Below are 15,967 nucleotides of genomic sequence, written 5' to 3' on the forward strand. Positions count from 1 at the left end.
CAACCCAGCCTGAGGCAAAAGCATCTGACGTAAAAAAAAAAATGATAGTTTAAAGTTTGAAAAAAAAACGCCAAGCTAAACCTAAATCAGGTGGCGGAGGGCTGTGCTTCTTACCACCTTAGGCCGCGGACAAGTCTGCAACATCTAAACTCTAATACCCATTCGTATTGTCTCTACAAAACCTTACCCGTTTTGGTTGATCTAGTATTCGTCTTCTCATGTCACGACACTCAGCCTGGACTAAAAATTTCGCAGAATCGGCTCCATAAAAAATATAGCCTAAATTCGCCCTGCTCGCCCTGCCATTTTAAGTCCTTCTGCATAAGAGAACAAAGGCAACCATGGTACAATAAATTTTAAGAAATCATGCCTGGGAACGCAACACTAAACTAATTCATGACCAATCTGATGTTATTCGCATTGCATGAGGCGAGCAACCTACTGGTATCAACTTTTTTTTTCTTATGCTGCAATGTAAATCAGCTAATGTGGTTGTAATCAGATCCAGCACTAGTTGCTAGTTAGCCTACAAGTAATCATAAATATCGTTCATACATTGACGGTAAAAATAATTATTCACGAATCGAAAAACCTTTTGACGAAAGACATCGGAATACAAATAAACAAAACGTCTATAATAACAAGAATTATAACAAAAAAAATAAACACAGCAAGTAGTAATAGTAGTATAGCACATAATAACAAGTCAACAGGAAAACCCTAAAACGCCCAAATAAACATTAACAAAAATAGAAAGTCATCAACCAAGAAAAATAAATAAACTTAAATTAGAATTTGAGATGAGAATCAGATTTTGGTATCTCGGTGTAATAACTTTGCAAGGCTCTCTTTAAGGCAGGAACTAACTTATCCCACCTTAAAATACGCACCTCTTTATCAAACCCTCTTGGTTTTCTGATTTCGTAACCCATGATTCTCTTGGCCAACTCTATTCTAAAATCGTGGTTGCTTGGGTTGCTTGACAGTGAAGGAACTGCGTTGTCATGCATTCTTGAGCTGATTGGTTTCTTGGACCAGAATGGAACCAAGTTGGATCTAACTCTACCTCTTTCCCTTCTCTTTTCGGCAGGATCTTTGGTCTGGGTACCAATTAATAATTCGACAATCTCAACCACTTCGACAGAAGTGATGTAGTATTGATAGTAATCTCCATCAGGATCACTCTTGACGTAGTTTTTTGGCAGGGAGGAGCCATTCTTCATGCCACCTTCATCGTCAGAAGATTGGGAGTCATATGAATCATCATTTGGTCTGACGTTACATTCTAAGCAACTAACTTCAACAACGTCGACATTTGGAGGAGCAGGCAAAGTGATTGGGTTTTCATTGGCACCGCCAACAATTGAAAAGTTAGCAATCAACTTTGGACCATTTTGAATACGTTCGATTCTAATGATTCTTCTTCTATCGTCCTTTTCTGATTTACTCCATTTAGGATAACAAATATCTTCCACGGAAGCCCCCATCAAACTTAATTCAACAGGCAAGAAAGTAGAATCACTTTCCATGGATTCCTTGGGTGGACGTGTAGTGCATCCGCCAGCAGAGACACCTCTAACAACTCTATATCTTCTTGAACCATTGTCACCGTCAGTATTACCTTCCGACTTAACCGGAGTATAATATGTGCTAGCCATCGAGCTGCGTCTTGGTGGTTGTGGCACTTGTGATACAGGAGGAGGCAGCGAACTGTTGTAAGATAATTGCTCAAACGTAGACGAGTTTGGAGCAGAGTAGTGTTGTGGAACGTCAAACATGACAACTTTCCCATTACTCATCTGTTGAGATGGATAGTAGTTATTATAAGCTAATGAGTTGGATGTGCTGTCGAAAAGTGAGTGAATGGACGAAGAGCCATCAGAGGTTCCGGTTATTGGAGTGCTGTTGGTGGTGAGTATAGATTGAGCACTGGCAGCATTGTCGAGCTTTTGATTGGTAAAGGAAAATTGACTTTCCAAGTGAGGTTGACTAGTGTATAACGTGCCAGCTGGATCAGCCATGTTTGATAACTGGTTGAAGCGACCGGTTTGTTGTTGTTGTGGCTGTTGTTGCTCGTAACCACCATAGTATGGACCGACATTAGCACTGTTACTACTATTTAAACTGGAGGCAGCAGAGGCATACGATATTCCCAAGTTGACGTTGGCAGTTTGGAACGCATGACCATTGATATCCCCATTGCTGGTGTTGGAGTAGTTGGCAGAATTAGTGATATAATTCACAAAAGGTGCATCATCTAAACTATCTTCCAACGGGTATGTATTTCCTGTGTTCATAACCAACAGGAACTCATTCAAAGGGTTAGGATCATTCGGATCTAACATATCAAATCGATTAGACTGGAAGTAGTTCGGAGTGGTAGAAGTGAGCATAAAAACCTGATTTTAACTGAATATTCTTGTAATATAACTTGTGTACTAGCAGTCCGTGTAAAAACTAATATACGAGACTACGCAACACAAAATAAAACCTTAAAACTTGTTTCTTTGAAATCTTTAAAAACTTACACCAGTTTGATGATGCAAATACTATCTTATATCTTAATGTTGAGTAAAGAAACTTATGAGAAATTTATAAATCTTTTATCAAAGGAGTAAATTCGGGGAACATGGGCCAAAAAACGTCATTTAAATACAACAATTAAAGTTGAAGTAAAAATAGAAAGAACAAAAATAAAAAAAAAAAATCATGAAGAATCTTTTCTTCCCCTTCAACACAATTACAGCGGGAAAAGGGAACAAGAAAAAGCAAAAAAATAAATCCTAAAAAATACCCGCCCACCCAGAAAATATTATATTTTGTAATTAGATTATTACAACTGCTCCTCAAAAAAGTTAATATGATTTTATACGTGCGATTTGGGAGGAGGGGTGGGGGGGGGGGGCGAAAAGCCTACACTAAAATATTTTGTAACTCAGTATGTGTGTAAGAAAAAATAAAATATTTTTATGCAAGCAAATATTTTGTGGGCGCTTTTCTTTTCTTTTTTTATGTGATGTTCGATGCAGGTTTTAGCGCTTACCCATAGATCCTCAGAACAACTCCAAAGATACACAAAATTAGATTTGCCATTTAAGAAAAAAATCTCGGAGAGTCACAAGGTAAACTTTATTTTTTGATTGTCTTTTTTTGTTGTTTTTTAAATCAAGTCCGCATTCTGTGGACATTCTTCGACATGGTAAATCCTGTATATTGCATATCGTGTTATTTGGTTTTGTGAACTCTTTGATCCGGACTATTGTTTACTTTGGTTTCTGGTCATGCGAAAGTAGCGCTATTGTTGAGGCTATGATAGCAATAGTTCTCGTCGAAACAAAAAAAAAGCTTCCAATAATTTGCAGGTGACTTTTTTTATCGACATTCTCATAAACCTTCGATGTAACCTCTTGAAATAAAGAAGTTGCAAATGTTAAAAAGAAATATTGAAAAAAAAAACAAGCCAGGATGATCAAGATGTCACTATAAATTACAAGTATAAGCGTGGGTGCCTATATTTTGGTCAATTATCCATGTGCTCTTTGTTGATTTTAGACTTTTAATGTAACCAGTGGTGCTTTTCCTGTTTTGGGCTACTTTATCATCAATTATGTGAAGCCCCCGATATGGAAAAGTTTTGTGAACCCTGGCTGTGATCCCTTTGTTTTTTTTTGTTTTTTTTTTCTTGCGAAGGCAATAAATCCGATGTATGGAAATACGTTTTGGGAATATTTTTTAAACCCTAACTTCTCATGCATCGGCACATATCCGGACTCATGCACCGTCAATTTTTTTTTCTTGTCAACAATTCCTTGCCTTACAGGAATCCCCCAAAAAATATTGATATCACTATCGTCATATCTAATGATTACATCATAACCTGGACGCTCCGGAAGGGCTTTACTGCCTCGGGGACCAGGCTGATGCTCCCGTGCCATGCATGAAATTTCTCGTATCGGGGATATTATTTGTCATTTCTTACAAAAAAAGTACTAAAAATTTAGAGAGTCTGTTTCATACTACAAGATTCCACTATTTCACCAGGTATTGTTAAATGACTTAGTTTTGTTAATCCTTCTAGACTTCTCGTGAAACTGCATTTAAAAAAAAGTAGTCTTTTGTTGCAATTTCAATAAAAATTCGTAATTTATAGTGACTAATGTGAGGGGGCTAATGTGGCACCATCTTAATCCCAAATAAGAAAACCTTAATTTGATACATGATCATCTAACCTCATATCACTTATACAACCCTTGGTGCATATAGATGATCTATAGCTTTGTTTCAAAGCCCGGGAAGCCTGATAAAACAAAGATTCTTCGGGTCTTGCCTGTCTCTGTTAGTGATAGCATATATATATATATATGAAACTCACTTCAAAATCGATCGCTTGTTTGCGGGGTTAGTTCATTGCCGTTCAGTTATGCTCTAAATTAGACCAATACACAATATAGTAGATTAGGAACTTCTAGAAAATACCATCCACGTTGGTGATTGACCAGGTTGCAAAATTCAAAGATGAAATTTTATGAGGTGATCTGAGTCCGCGAGTCAATTTTTTTTCTTAGCATGCTTCAAAGGCCCTGGTTACCCGAGCTGCTTCTATTTCATGATCTAGCTGTACATACAACAAATCCGTATATTCCTGATATCTTCCTTTTCTCGAAGCCCGGAGGAAAAGAAATTAAGATTGTTCAATGGGTTGATGGGTGATGCCAATTAAGGTTTGTCGGGGAAGCCTAGCATGCATAATATTTTTATTGTCATTCAGTTGCAACTCGGTAATAGTTGCCTGACTTGAGAAATGGTGAATATTCCCGAGCAATCTAAAAATTACAAAATAATTAGTACAAAATCTTCAATTAAGGCACGGCGTATTTATTCATTTATACTAACATTAGTTATATGTAACACAATCCATGTGGCATTTGTACTAGTTTGCACAAACTGTGTGGTAGCACTCGGAAATATCTCTAGCGGCACCTACGGGGTAACACTAAATCATGCCATCAAGGTTGACAACATATATCCGCGGTTGTTGGTTGGAATAAATCCGGGAAATCCGGTAACGGAGGAGATCAGGAATGTTTTTCGCAATGATTGGCGGCGACAAAGATCGTCATAACCACGGCTTGTTGGTCGTACAAAATTTAGATATGCAAGTATTAGAGAGTTTTAATTATAATTCACAAGCCCACCTTTCAAATTTGCAGCTTTTTAATCTATTATTTCAGAATTTGAAAGATGCAAGGGTTCAAACAATGGGTGATCTGGATTTTAGGAAGGGTCCCTGCCAAGTTTTTGGTTACATAGTTTCAAATTAGTGGGGGAACCCTGAAACTAGTCCACACTGAAAATGAACCAGATCTTATTGTTTCGGTTTAGGTTCAATAACTGTGAAAATAACTTGGATTGGGCTGTTTGCTATGTTGGAAAGGAGGCTTGAATGGCCAGAAACTAAAACCCCACGTTTTGACAAACTAAATCATGTCAACTAAGGCATCACTACCAATCTAATGCAGATGGCGACAGCCAAGAGCTTGTAGATTTGATTATTTTGCGGAAATGTCACCACCTTCTTTGCGACTTGTTTTTTTTTAGCCCCCTTTACCTTTCGTGGAGGCGTTTTCAACAACCTCTCTGCAAAACTTATTTTTTGTCAGTTTTCCGTATACTGAACAATTACTCAAGCACAATGAGCTTTGTTTGTGGACACAAGGGAAAACAATTATATACTCGCCATAATTATAAGCTGCAATCAGATATCCGTGTGTAAACTCAATTATCCACAAAATTATTTCCAGGAGAATGCGGATATCTGTTTGCAGCAATTGTCAATCTGGCATACATCCTTTCAATGCCTCAATAGAGGACAAAGTTAAATTATTTACCCCTAACTCATATTAAGTAATCAGGGTTGTGGAATTGCCGGGGTTAAGGCGTCGTGGAGAGATAACCTTTTCAATGATCTAGAATTGATAAACACATATGTAGCAAGTACAACTTTCCATGTAAGACTCCGCCTATCACTACAAGTTTGGAGTTTCCAAAACAAAAAAAATACTACAGACGCGACTCAACTTATCTTCTGATATTGGTAATGCTAACAGATACAAATAAATAAAACTATATTTCTTCATTCATGCTTGAAACAAGCGTTGAACTCAGTTGACAACCCGGTTCCGACTATTTCTTGTCGTATTTCGAGTAGTATTGGTTGAACAAGAAACCATCAGCCAAAACTAATGCAGTAAGAGCGGCTGCATTCAAGCAATTGATGGCCCTGTTATCACTCTTAATCTTATACTTTTCCAAGTGGGCAAAATAACCAGCTGCACTGGCACTGGCAATGACAGCTACTTGGGCAAGGACAACTGGGTTTTGAAGTTCAACACCAACACGAGAAACGGTTGAGCAGGCGGTGGTTTGCGCACAGTTGGCAGTTTTGGTTACACTGTCGACAACTGCGTTAAAGGCCTTTTTTAAAGCAGATACGATACCGCATTCTTTATCATTGTTACCGGTGACTTCATCAACTTGTTTTTCAACTTCATCAACTTGCTTTTCAACTTCTTTTTGAATTTCTTCAGCGGATGGAATGTGTTCAGACATATTCAATAGATTTTATTTTTACTTCCTGGATAATAGTGTAGCAAATGAGCAAACTTAAATGAGAAGAGTAGAGAAGAGAAGGCGGACAAAATTTAAGGGGGGTTTTATTCGTCAGTAAGTAGCAACAAGTGAGGGAGGGAAAAAATAACAATGACGTTTAGCTTATCGCCTGATAATCAATATTTTTTGACATCCAAATTGTCGTGGATTGGCTTAATGACCTGACTTTTCAAAAAGGGTCAAATCATTGGAATGAACTTGGCATTGTTAACAATTGCCATTAGCGCTACTTGGTTCCTTATTAGGTTTCTGCTTTTTCAGGGTATTTGCCAAGGCACGGCTGTCTGGGGATACTATTTTTTTTTCTCTCCACAATCTGTTACACGTGAACGTACATGGCGAGACCAAAAACCAAGATCCCCTTTAATACAAGAAAGAGAGAAGGGTCTACAAGTTTCCTCAGAGGAAGGCATTGCATGATGGAATAGTATTGGGTAGTTTTCAGCTGAGTTATAAACATGAATTGTCACTAGAGCAATCATTTTCAAGATAGGATACCCCGGAGATTCTCTCCAAAGTGTACCACTAATCCAATTTTACATAGGAATCAAACTCTGAAAGTATCGATGAATAGTAGCACAGTTGGATTTGTGACTTCGTTTCAGGTGATGTGTTTATATTGTCCTTTCTGATGCAGCCATAATAACTAAAACCTCATATAAAACGTCTTTCATTGGTCTTGTGAGCAGAAACCCAATGCTCACAACCCGATTAATCTGATCACATGACCTTTTCCCGTGCAAAAAGAGATTTTAGGGTTTCCGCCCTGGACAGTTGATAGAAAAAAAGAAAAAATCGCATTCGCACGCTTCGCCAAAATTTTCACAAAGTCAATTTTCACTAAAAAAAAAAGAAAAACCTTAGTCCCAGGTTGGATTCCGATTCTCTTTCCTTTCCATTAACTAACTGTCGATTGAAAACCAACACCCCGGCTTTCCACGTAACATTCCGACAATTAATTAAAGTAACATAAACAACAATGTCTGCTGCTCCAGAAGCTCCAAAGAGAAATTTCGGTAGAAACGCCAGAAGAGGTGGTAGAAGAGGTGGAAGAAGAGAAGAAGAAAAGGGATGGACTCCAGTCACCAAGTTAGGTAGATTGGTCAAGGCTGGTAAGATCACCACCATTGAAGAAATCTACTTGCACTCTTTACCAGTCAAGGAATTCCAAATCATTGATTTGTTATTACCTGAATTAAAGGATGAAGTCATGAAGATCAGATCCGTCCAAAAGCAAACCAGAGCCGGTCAAAGAACCAGAATGAAGGCTGTTGTCGTCATTGGTGACTCTAACGGTCACGTTGGTTTAGGTATCAAGACCGCCAAGGAAGTTGCTTCCGCTATCAAGGCTGCCATTGTTATTGCCAAGTTATCCATCATTCCAATCAGAAGAGGTTACTGGGGTTCTAACTTAGGTGCTCCTCACTCCTTACCAACCAAGGTTACCGGTAAGTGTGGTTCCGTTGCCGTCAGATTAATTCCAGCTCCAAGAGGTAAGGGTATTGTTGCTTCCCCAGCCGTCAAGAAGTTGATGCAATTAGCTGGTGTTGAAGATGTCTATACTTCTTCTTCCGGTTCTACCAGAACCACCGAAAACACTTTAAAGGCTGCTTTCGTTGCTATTGGTAACACTTACGGTTTCTTGACTCCAAACTTGTGGGCTGAAACTCCATTAGCTGCTTCTCCATTGGAAGTTTACGCTGAAGAAGCTGCTGCTGGTAAGAAGAGATACTAAACGTATATAAGCGATTAATTGGGTTTAACTTGTTTATTTAATGTATAGTAACGTTTCATACTGAAAGAATTTTAGTGTAGCAATATTTCTCTACAAACGTGATGACATTTTGATAAATTTGCAGCATATTGCAACATTTATGTATACCCTTAAATTTATCCCCATTACTAAAACTACACACTAAAAAAAATAGAAGTGATAAACATCAGAAAACAAACCCAAAGCAACGCCAGGGTTCCAGGTTTCATATAAACCAATAATCAACAAATTTGTCAAGTTTTAGTTCTTTTGATTCTTTTTCTTTAGCTTTTTATCTTCTTTTTTTTAGTTTTTTTTTTTAAATTTCTATAATATAAAACAGCATAATATTAATATAAAAACATTATAATTTTCTTTTTGTAACAAAATATAACCTATTGTTGAACAGCTTGTTCCATAACTTGGTCTTCAGGAACCGCAAATGAACGGTTAGTGGTAGCTGCGTCTTCTTTGGACCATGTGTTTGGGGCTATAGTTCTTCCCTCTGGGTGTTGATACATACAATTCTTGTTTTGACATTTTGCGCCAAAACGACAAGTTTCTTTGATTGGATGGGCAAATGTACAATCCAATCTTCTGCAATCAGATCCACTACGACATGGTACACTGGAAGTGGCGTGTCTTCTTGGACATTTATAATTAGTACATTGAGTTCCAAACTTACATTGCTCCAATGCAATTTCAGCAGCAGATGTAGTGGATTCAGCCGTGGCTGTTGGTGGTGGCGGATGTGATTTCTTACATTCGGTATTTATACAGTTCTTTCCTTCTGTACACCATTCCAAAGTTTCAATGACTGCATTGTTATTGGCTGGAGTTGGATGAGCAAACGGACAGGTGTCTTTGGAACACTTGGCACCGAATTTACAAGACCCTTGTTGAACCAAGATATTGTTGATCTTCTTTTGTTCGTATTCCTTTCTAGATTGCTCCAACTTGGCAATTAAGTCTTGATCTTGATCTGGATGTAAGTAGTTACAGGTTCCTGGTGGATTAGGACAATTTGGATAAGCAAAGCAGTTCTTAGTAGGATGGGCCTTGTCACATTCCTTATTTTTACAGTATGGAAAATCGGGACATCTTCCCTTTGGAGCTTGGGGAACGAACTTGTCATTGAGAATTTTAACACCGGATGAGCCAATCATATCTAATGCCTGTTCTATTCTCTTGGTATCGTTGAAGTTCTTTTTGAAATTGTTATTCTGTCTCTCTGATCTTCCAGCGGATCCTGGCTTTGAAACACCTCCACGTCCTCTAGCACTTATTCCAAACCGTTGCCCTCTAAGTTCGCGTCTTTGTTGTTCTGACATTTGGCTTCTCATGTTTTGAGGAGCGGTAGGTATGTTTATCTTCTTTCTTGGTTCTTCCACCATCATTGGTTCCGGTGGGGTTTGTTCTGGAGTTGGTTCGACGCTTGTTTCAGAAACAACCTGTTGTGGTTGTGGTTGTGGTTGTGATTGTGGTTGAGGTTGCGGCTGTGGTTGGTCTCCTTGTTGTAGCTTCTGAATCTCCACTAGAACATCGTTAATGAAGGATGTATCCATAGGTATATCGGCAATGTCTTGTATTTCCGTGGCGATCTCATCATGGGGCTTGTTGCTGGCTAGCAAATACATCAAGTAATCAGCGATATCTTGTGCATCATCTTGAGATTTATCAAATCGCCTTTGAATTTCAGGTATTAAGATCAGTTTCAACCTTAATCCAAGTTCACTTTCTGGTACAAACAGCATGGCAAGTATATAAGAAGTTTACAGAAGGTGTTGTTGCTGACTTATGTTTTCGCCTCTTGATGAAGAAAAGAAATAATGAGAAAAAAAAATTCAAGATCTGCACGTGATCAATAATGTTACTACTTATGCAAGGTTATACTATACCAATACAAACTTTTCTTCAGCTATTTCTCCCAAAAGTTCTTTAATCTGGATGAGAATGCTATCAAGTCGTTGAGCAATGGTGGAAGCAACTAATATATACGAGTACAACAAAATAAAGTCAGTGTTTTTAAGATTCATGTCGTCATCAAGTATCAGTTTGTTTCTGATTTGGTTCAACTTATACAACATCCGATCTTTGGCATGTTCGATAGATGCTGGTTTACCAGGAACTGGGAACCCCAATCTCATTGCACTGGCAAGCATGTAGAACACCAAGAATATTCTGTGCTCAACTTCATTTCGCTCAAATTCAATATATTTTAGCACATATTTCTCATTCTCTGATAAAGTGGGATCAACTTTTATGAACAAATCTAGATTTTGGAACGCATCTAGAATGGCCGAGGTATCCCGAATCAATCTGGAATATTTACTGGTAGGGAACGACCCTTTCAATCTGTATTCTAAAGGTGCTTGCTTTAAAAGCACTTCACATTCTGCCAATAAACTGTTAGTGCCTTCTTCCGCTTTAAACCCAACCAACTTCATAGTCTGAGGATTGTACTCTAGAGGGTCACTGTTCCATATAACACCCAATCTCAACCATAATACCGTTAACCCACGTTTCAATCTCGCTCTGGCACTGTTGGGCAAGAACAAAGTAGCCATGGTCATGGCCCATACAATACCCACCGACACAGCCACAAATCTATGAAAGGCAATTTCTTCAATCAAGGGATTCTCACCACCTTCCCTATCATCCTCGGAATCCTTTTGAAGCATACTGTACGAGTACAATGCCGTCAAGTTGTATGCCAACAAGAGGAATCTTCCAAATGCACCATTCACTTTCCAGTAAAGAATGAAATAGAATGAGGGAATCGATATTAAAAATCCGGTTAGAGCCAAGGCATACACGTTGGCATCAGTGAGTGCCCATACGGCCAATGCAGTATAACACCCCACAAACGTACCAATAATTCTATACTTTACCGTCATGGCCGTCCCACCGACTGATTTATTCATCATGATACAGTAAATAGTAAGTGCCCATTCTCCTCTCCAAGTAATGAATATATCCTTCGTAGCATCCAAGTATGCAAAAAGTGATAGGAATGCGGCACCCAACCCGACTCGAATACCAAATTGTACGTCGGTTCTTCGAAACACTTTCAAGCTATTCCAAATCTTGTAACCGAAATCATGATTAGCTACACTGCTCCTGGTAGGATCTCTATACTGGTTTGTTCCAAACTCATCACGTAAATCATCCAATGCAGCGTGGAGACTATTCCCCTGGTCCAAGAGTTCATCAGTGGCACTGCCACGTGGTTCCCACCCATGCCATCTTAACCAGGGCCATTCCCGGGGACTTGCCTTGGCGTCCTCGTATTTCTCCGATAATTTAAGGAATTCTAGCAATTGTAATGCAAATTGAGATAACAAGTAGGAGTAATTTCCACAACAGGCCGCCACTTCTTCCTGATCTGCTATAAACACCGAGTTTGAGTTTTGTTTGAATATAGGCTGATCATATAGTCTCTGCAAGGATTCATTTTGTTTGTCTTCATAGAGATGGATTGCACTCTCTAATGAGTGCTGTAATGTTGTTGTCTTTGCAAACTGGCCTGGGTATTCTTCATTATATTTTTCAAAGGGAACTTCTGCCAATACGCCTCTGATAGTAAACACGAGTGATTTTATGGATGGTGAAAGATAGTATACGAAAAGATCAAATAGTTGTGCCGAAGTGTGTATTTCATTGGATGAAGTGTCTGGGGGTGTTGGTGTAACTGTGTCTAACAAGTCCACCGAGTCGGTAGGATCAAGGCTATCATCATTGGAAATAATATCGGTACCCGCATCAACCGGTTCGTGTAACAAATTCCATTGCATCTTGGTGGCTGCACTTAGAGCTTGCAAATGTCTTGCTAGGGAGATTGTAGAATCCACCATTTCCTTGAAAAGCCTAAACTCCTGTTCTCGTCCTAATAATCTTAACTCGTACTCGGCTTCTTCGAGGTTTTGCAATAATGAGTTGATGTTCGACTTTAACTTTTCAATCATTTCTGAATCTTTAGCTGAGATTTGTTCACCGGAAACAAATCGTTTACCAAGGATTGACAACACTGATGCAAATATATTATACGAATCGTTTAACGCAGATTGCAACTTATTTATGGCACTCACGGGCCATATCAAATAACAACATGCAACGGAAATCATACATCCTGAAAGAACAACCCGGAATATCGACTCAATTCTGTTCAAGGGAACCATTTCCGAATTCATACTTCCTTCTTTTATAATACAGGCAATGATTGAAATACATGCGAGGGAACACGCAGTATTAAATGTCAACTTATTAACTTTATGTTTCATGAATGCCACTATTCCCAATGCAATTGAGCTTACCAGTAAGTCCAAAAGCGTGCCAAACCCTTCTGCCCCAAGTTGGAATATCTCTGCTGCTACCGACCGGCATGCTAAGGACACAGCAAAACTGAATCCCACTGATAGCAATACAAACGTCAACGCTTGAAGCATGGATCCTTTGGATCGGGTAGGATGGAAATATACCACCACAGTAGCCACCACATGTTTGGAATCAGTGGTTCCTAAAAAGTCGTCAAATGGAGTATAATAGACCCCCAAGGATGATATGAAATATGCAATACAGCATTTAAGTACACTCCTAAATATAGGATCAAAATATATGTTTCGTATAGGTTTAAGCATATGTTCAGTTACCCATTGGTATCTATTTCTAGGACCTGCTTCACCTAGCAAAGGATCAGTTTCTCGTGGAAGTGTAGATTGACTGAGGGTGATTGTTCGATGGACACGTTCCCCCGTGCTGGCCAATATGACTGAGTTCATTCTATTAAGAAACTTTCGCGGTCCGGAGCTTGACGGGCGCCATTGGAAGGGGTATTCTTCGTTGTGAGTGTCGTTTTGAAATCGGATGTTGTCTGTGTTTTGGCTGTTATTTTGACTATAGCTTGGCGTACTGCTGTTTAAGTTGTTGTCGCTGTCGATTGAGTCTTGCAATTGATCCAGATAGTTAAACAGATCATCATCGGGTTGTTTTCCCGGCATGTTTGTCAATTGGTGTATACTTTGTAGAGGAATAACGATGATGTAATTTGTTTCTGCACTCGTAAATTTCATGTATCGCGCAAATCGTCAAACAAAACATCACCATGCAACAAACAAAGCATCACCTTAAAATGTGTCAAAACTAAGATATTACAGAATGTGTAATGCTATGTACAAATATTTACAGCTAATCTTCAAAGCCAATGATTTCTCTAAACAAATCCTCACAAGGAACAGTAGCGTTCAATCTTGCACAAAGCAAAAACACACCACTTAACTTTCTATGCAAGGAATATGTTTCTTCTGGTGGAGGAGTCAATCTTTCATTCAACATCAACCCAATGTTCCCCTTGACTCTATCAGTAATGGTTTGATCACGGAAGTTGAATGGAGTCCCTTTGTTGTCTACTGGCGAGAACGCTTCTCCAAGAACCATGACAGAATCAACATGAGCTTGAGTCATTTGTGGAGATTCCAATCCAGTTAAATATCCCAACTCACGCGAGATTTCCTCAACTCTCTTACGGTCTTTCTTGACAGCAACTCGTAACACAGAAACATACTTGGAAATGAACTCTTCGGGGAAGTCACGGGCAGCTCCGAAATCCAACAATTCAATCTTTTTCGTTTTGTCATTATACAAGAAATTAGCCCAATTAGGATCAGTCTGCATGAATTTAAACTTTTTAATTTCCAATAAGCATAATCTCATGATGTTAGTGGCTATCCAATCTTTAGTTTCTTGATCCCAGTCTCCCTTAACAATTTCCGTTCCCATCATTCTTTCCATGGTCAATACATGTTCTCCACACAAGCTATGGAAAACTTTAGGAACAGCAAATACAGGATCATCCTGCAACACTTCTCTAAACCTCACCAAATAATGGGCTTCTCTAATATAATCACACTCCCACTTCAATTCAACTCTAGCATTGGCAATGGTCTTATCCAAGAATAACCCGGCAGGTAAAAGGGAAGATGCAGTCAATAGCATGAGCAAATTATTCAAATCTGAGTCAATCGAATCAACAACACCAGGGTATTGAACCTTGACCACCACAGGAGTTAAATCATCGGTGATTGCACTATGAACCTGTCCAATAGAGGCTGCGGCAATAGGAACATCGTCAAAACTGGTGAACAAACGTTCACGCCAATTGTTACCTAAATCACCCTTCATTACTCGGTCAAGTTGTCCCAATGGCATATAATGAGCCGAATTCTGCACCCGTAATAAGATTTGTTGGATTTCCTTAGGTAAGACCGAAGAATCTTGGAAGGAAAGCATTTGACCAATCTTCAAGGCGGCTCCTCTCATTTGGGAAAACTTCTTGGCTAATCTTTCAATGTTCCCTGGGGATAACATAAGTCCCTTCATGGTGATATCCTTGGAGTTTCCAGCCATGTATCCCTTTATACCTTCTTTGGCAGCACCGTATCCCATACCGGCAGCCAAGGTTCCATAATGGAAAATACGGGCTAATCTAGAACTAGGAACCTCACTTTGGGACATTTGGAAACCTTTGGGTTTCTCTTTAGCTCCAATTACATTTGTATGCTCTTCTTCATGTTCTTCATGGCTTGGTTTGGTAGAGTATGCACGTTTTTGAGTTCCATCAAATGAAGTTCCTTTCTTGTTTAAACTAGAAGGAAATGGAGGTTGTGAAGTATTCACGTTGCTCTCGCTGTTTCTTTTGGATTGTGCCTTACGTTGAACTTCATCCCACATTGGTTTGGTGGAATCCCATTCTCGTATTGACTTGACCAAAGGGTATTGAGCAATATCACGTTCTAGAATTCTGATCGATCCACCAAGGACCTTGGAAAATGAACATGCTATTGCAGCTAGCTCAAACACGGTCTTTCTTTGTGACATTGAGGGATTGATTGGTTGTCAAAGCTAGTGTTTGCTGTGGTTGTAAATCTTTTTTTTTTTGTTCCCAAGATCTCTGTGGTGAACAAAAAATTAAGAGTTTGAATATACTATGAAAGACAACATCAATTAGTCGTCCAAGAGGAATCTGCAGAGATTCGGTGACATATCTAGGTAGGTGTAAAACTGACTTACTTTTGGTGCTTCACTGCTAGGATCAAGAATATGCAATCCGAAGGTCGGAACATTATGACAAATGTATACGAAATGTGCGGCTCGATAATTGCCTAAAATAGGGACGAGGCAAAGTAAGTACTCTACATGACAGTTATTCGTACTTGGATTGCATAAAGTGGAATGTCACCGCCTTGACTTTAGTGTGCTTCTTTGTTAAGTTTAGTCCTGGCATGAGTGTTTTAGACGAGGTTGTTTGACGCTGTTCTATGCGGTTTGCAGTAAGAATTGAAATCGCTTGTGACATTGGAGAGAGACAAAAAAGAACTCTATTACTGCATACGAGGTGCATAGTTGTATATTTGACGTTATAGACTGATCAATTTATTATAATTGTAATTATAATTATGTTTCATAAGTTTCTGTGCCCAGTTCATTCTCATATCCATTCGCATCATGAAAAAGTTTAAATTTTGCAGTAAAGGTTTGCGAAATTTATAC

General features: G+C 38.9%; 6 protein-coding genes across 6 annotated transcripts; 1 reads left to right on the forward strand and 5 right to left on the reverse strand. All coding sequences in view use genetic code 12, as the record gives it.

The window, feature by feature from the left end:
* Positions 1–469: 469 nt before the first annotated feature.
* SPAPADRAFT_57736 (uncharacterized protein) lies at positions 470–2,607 on the reverse strand (the record flags this gene model as incomplete). The annotated part of the gene is made up of 1 exon (XM_007372037.1): positions 470–2,607. The coding sequence occupies one exon, from the start codon at positions 2,391–2,393 to the stop codon at positions 789–791; it is 1,605 nt and encodes a 534-aa protein (XP_007372099.1).
* Positions 2,608–6,074: 3,467 nt separating this feature from the next.
* On the reverse strand, positions 6,075–6,665 carry SPAPADRAFT_57741 (uncharacterized protein; the record flags this gene model as incomplete). The annotated part of the gene is made up of 1 exon (XM_007372038.1): positions 6,075–6,665. The coding sequence occupies one exon, from the start codon at positions 6,607–6,609 to the stop codon at positions 6,184–6,186; it is 426 nt and encodes a 141-aa protein (XP_007372100.1).
* A 901-nt stretch (positions 6,666–7,566) lies between these two features.
* Positions 7,567–8,466, forward strand: RPS21 (40S ribosomal protein uS5; the record flags this gene model as incomplete). The annotated part of the gene is made up of 1 exon (XM_007372039.1): positions 7,567–8,466. One exon carries the CDS (start codon positions 7,649–7,651, stop codon positions 8,402–8,404), a length of 756 nt encoding a protein of 251 aa, XP_007372101.1.
* A 49-nt stretch (positions 8,467–8,515) lies between these two features.
* On the reverse strand, positions 8,516–10,200 carry SPAPADRAFT_57746 (mRNA-binding protein; the record flags this gene model as incomplete). The annotated part of the gene is made up of 2 exons (XM_007372040.1): positions 8,516–8,703; positions 8,737–10,200. The coding sequence occupies one exon, from the start codon at positions 10,174–10,176 to the stop codon at positions 8,818–8,820; it is 1,359 nt and encodes a 452-aa protein (XP_007372102.1).
* Positions 10,201–10,314: 114 nt separating this feature from the next.
* SPAPADRAFT_53121 (uncharacterized protein) lies at positions 10,315–13,200 on the reverse strand (the record flags this gene model as incomplete). The annotated part of the gene is made up of 1 exon (XM_007372041.1): positions 10,315–13,200. The coding sequence occupies one exon, from the start codon at positions 13,198–13,200 to the stop codon at positions 10,315–10,317; it is 2,886 nt and encodes a 961-aa protein (XP_007372103.1).
* Positions 13,201–13,544: 344 nt separating this feature from the next.
* ABC1 (protein kinase) lies at positions 13,545–15,321 on the reverse strand (the record flags this gene model as incomplete). The annotated part of the gene is made up of 1 exon (XM_007372042.1): positions 13,545–15,321. A coding segment is annotated over one exon (1,262 nt), but the record flags the coding sequence as incomplete, so codon positions are not given.
* Between the last annotated feature and the right edge of the window lie 646 nt (positions 15,322–15,967).

This window comes from Spathaspora passalidarum (genome assembly GCF_000223485.1).
Source record: "Spathaspora passalidarum NRRL Y-27907 unplaced genomic scaffold SPAPAscaffold_1, whole genome shotgun sequence".
Taxonomy (NCBI): domain Eukaryota; kingdom Fungi; phylum Ascomycota; class Pichiomycetes; order Serinales; family Debaryomycetaceae; genus Spathaspora; species Spathaspora passalidarum.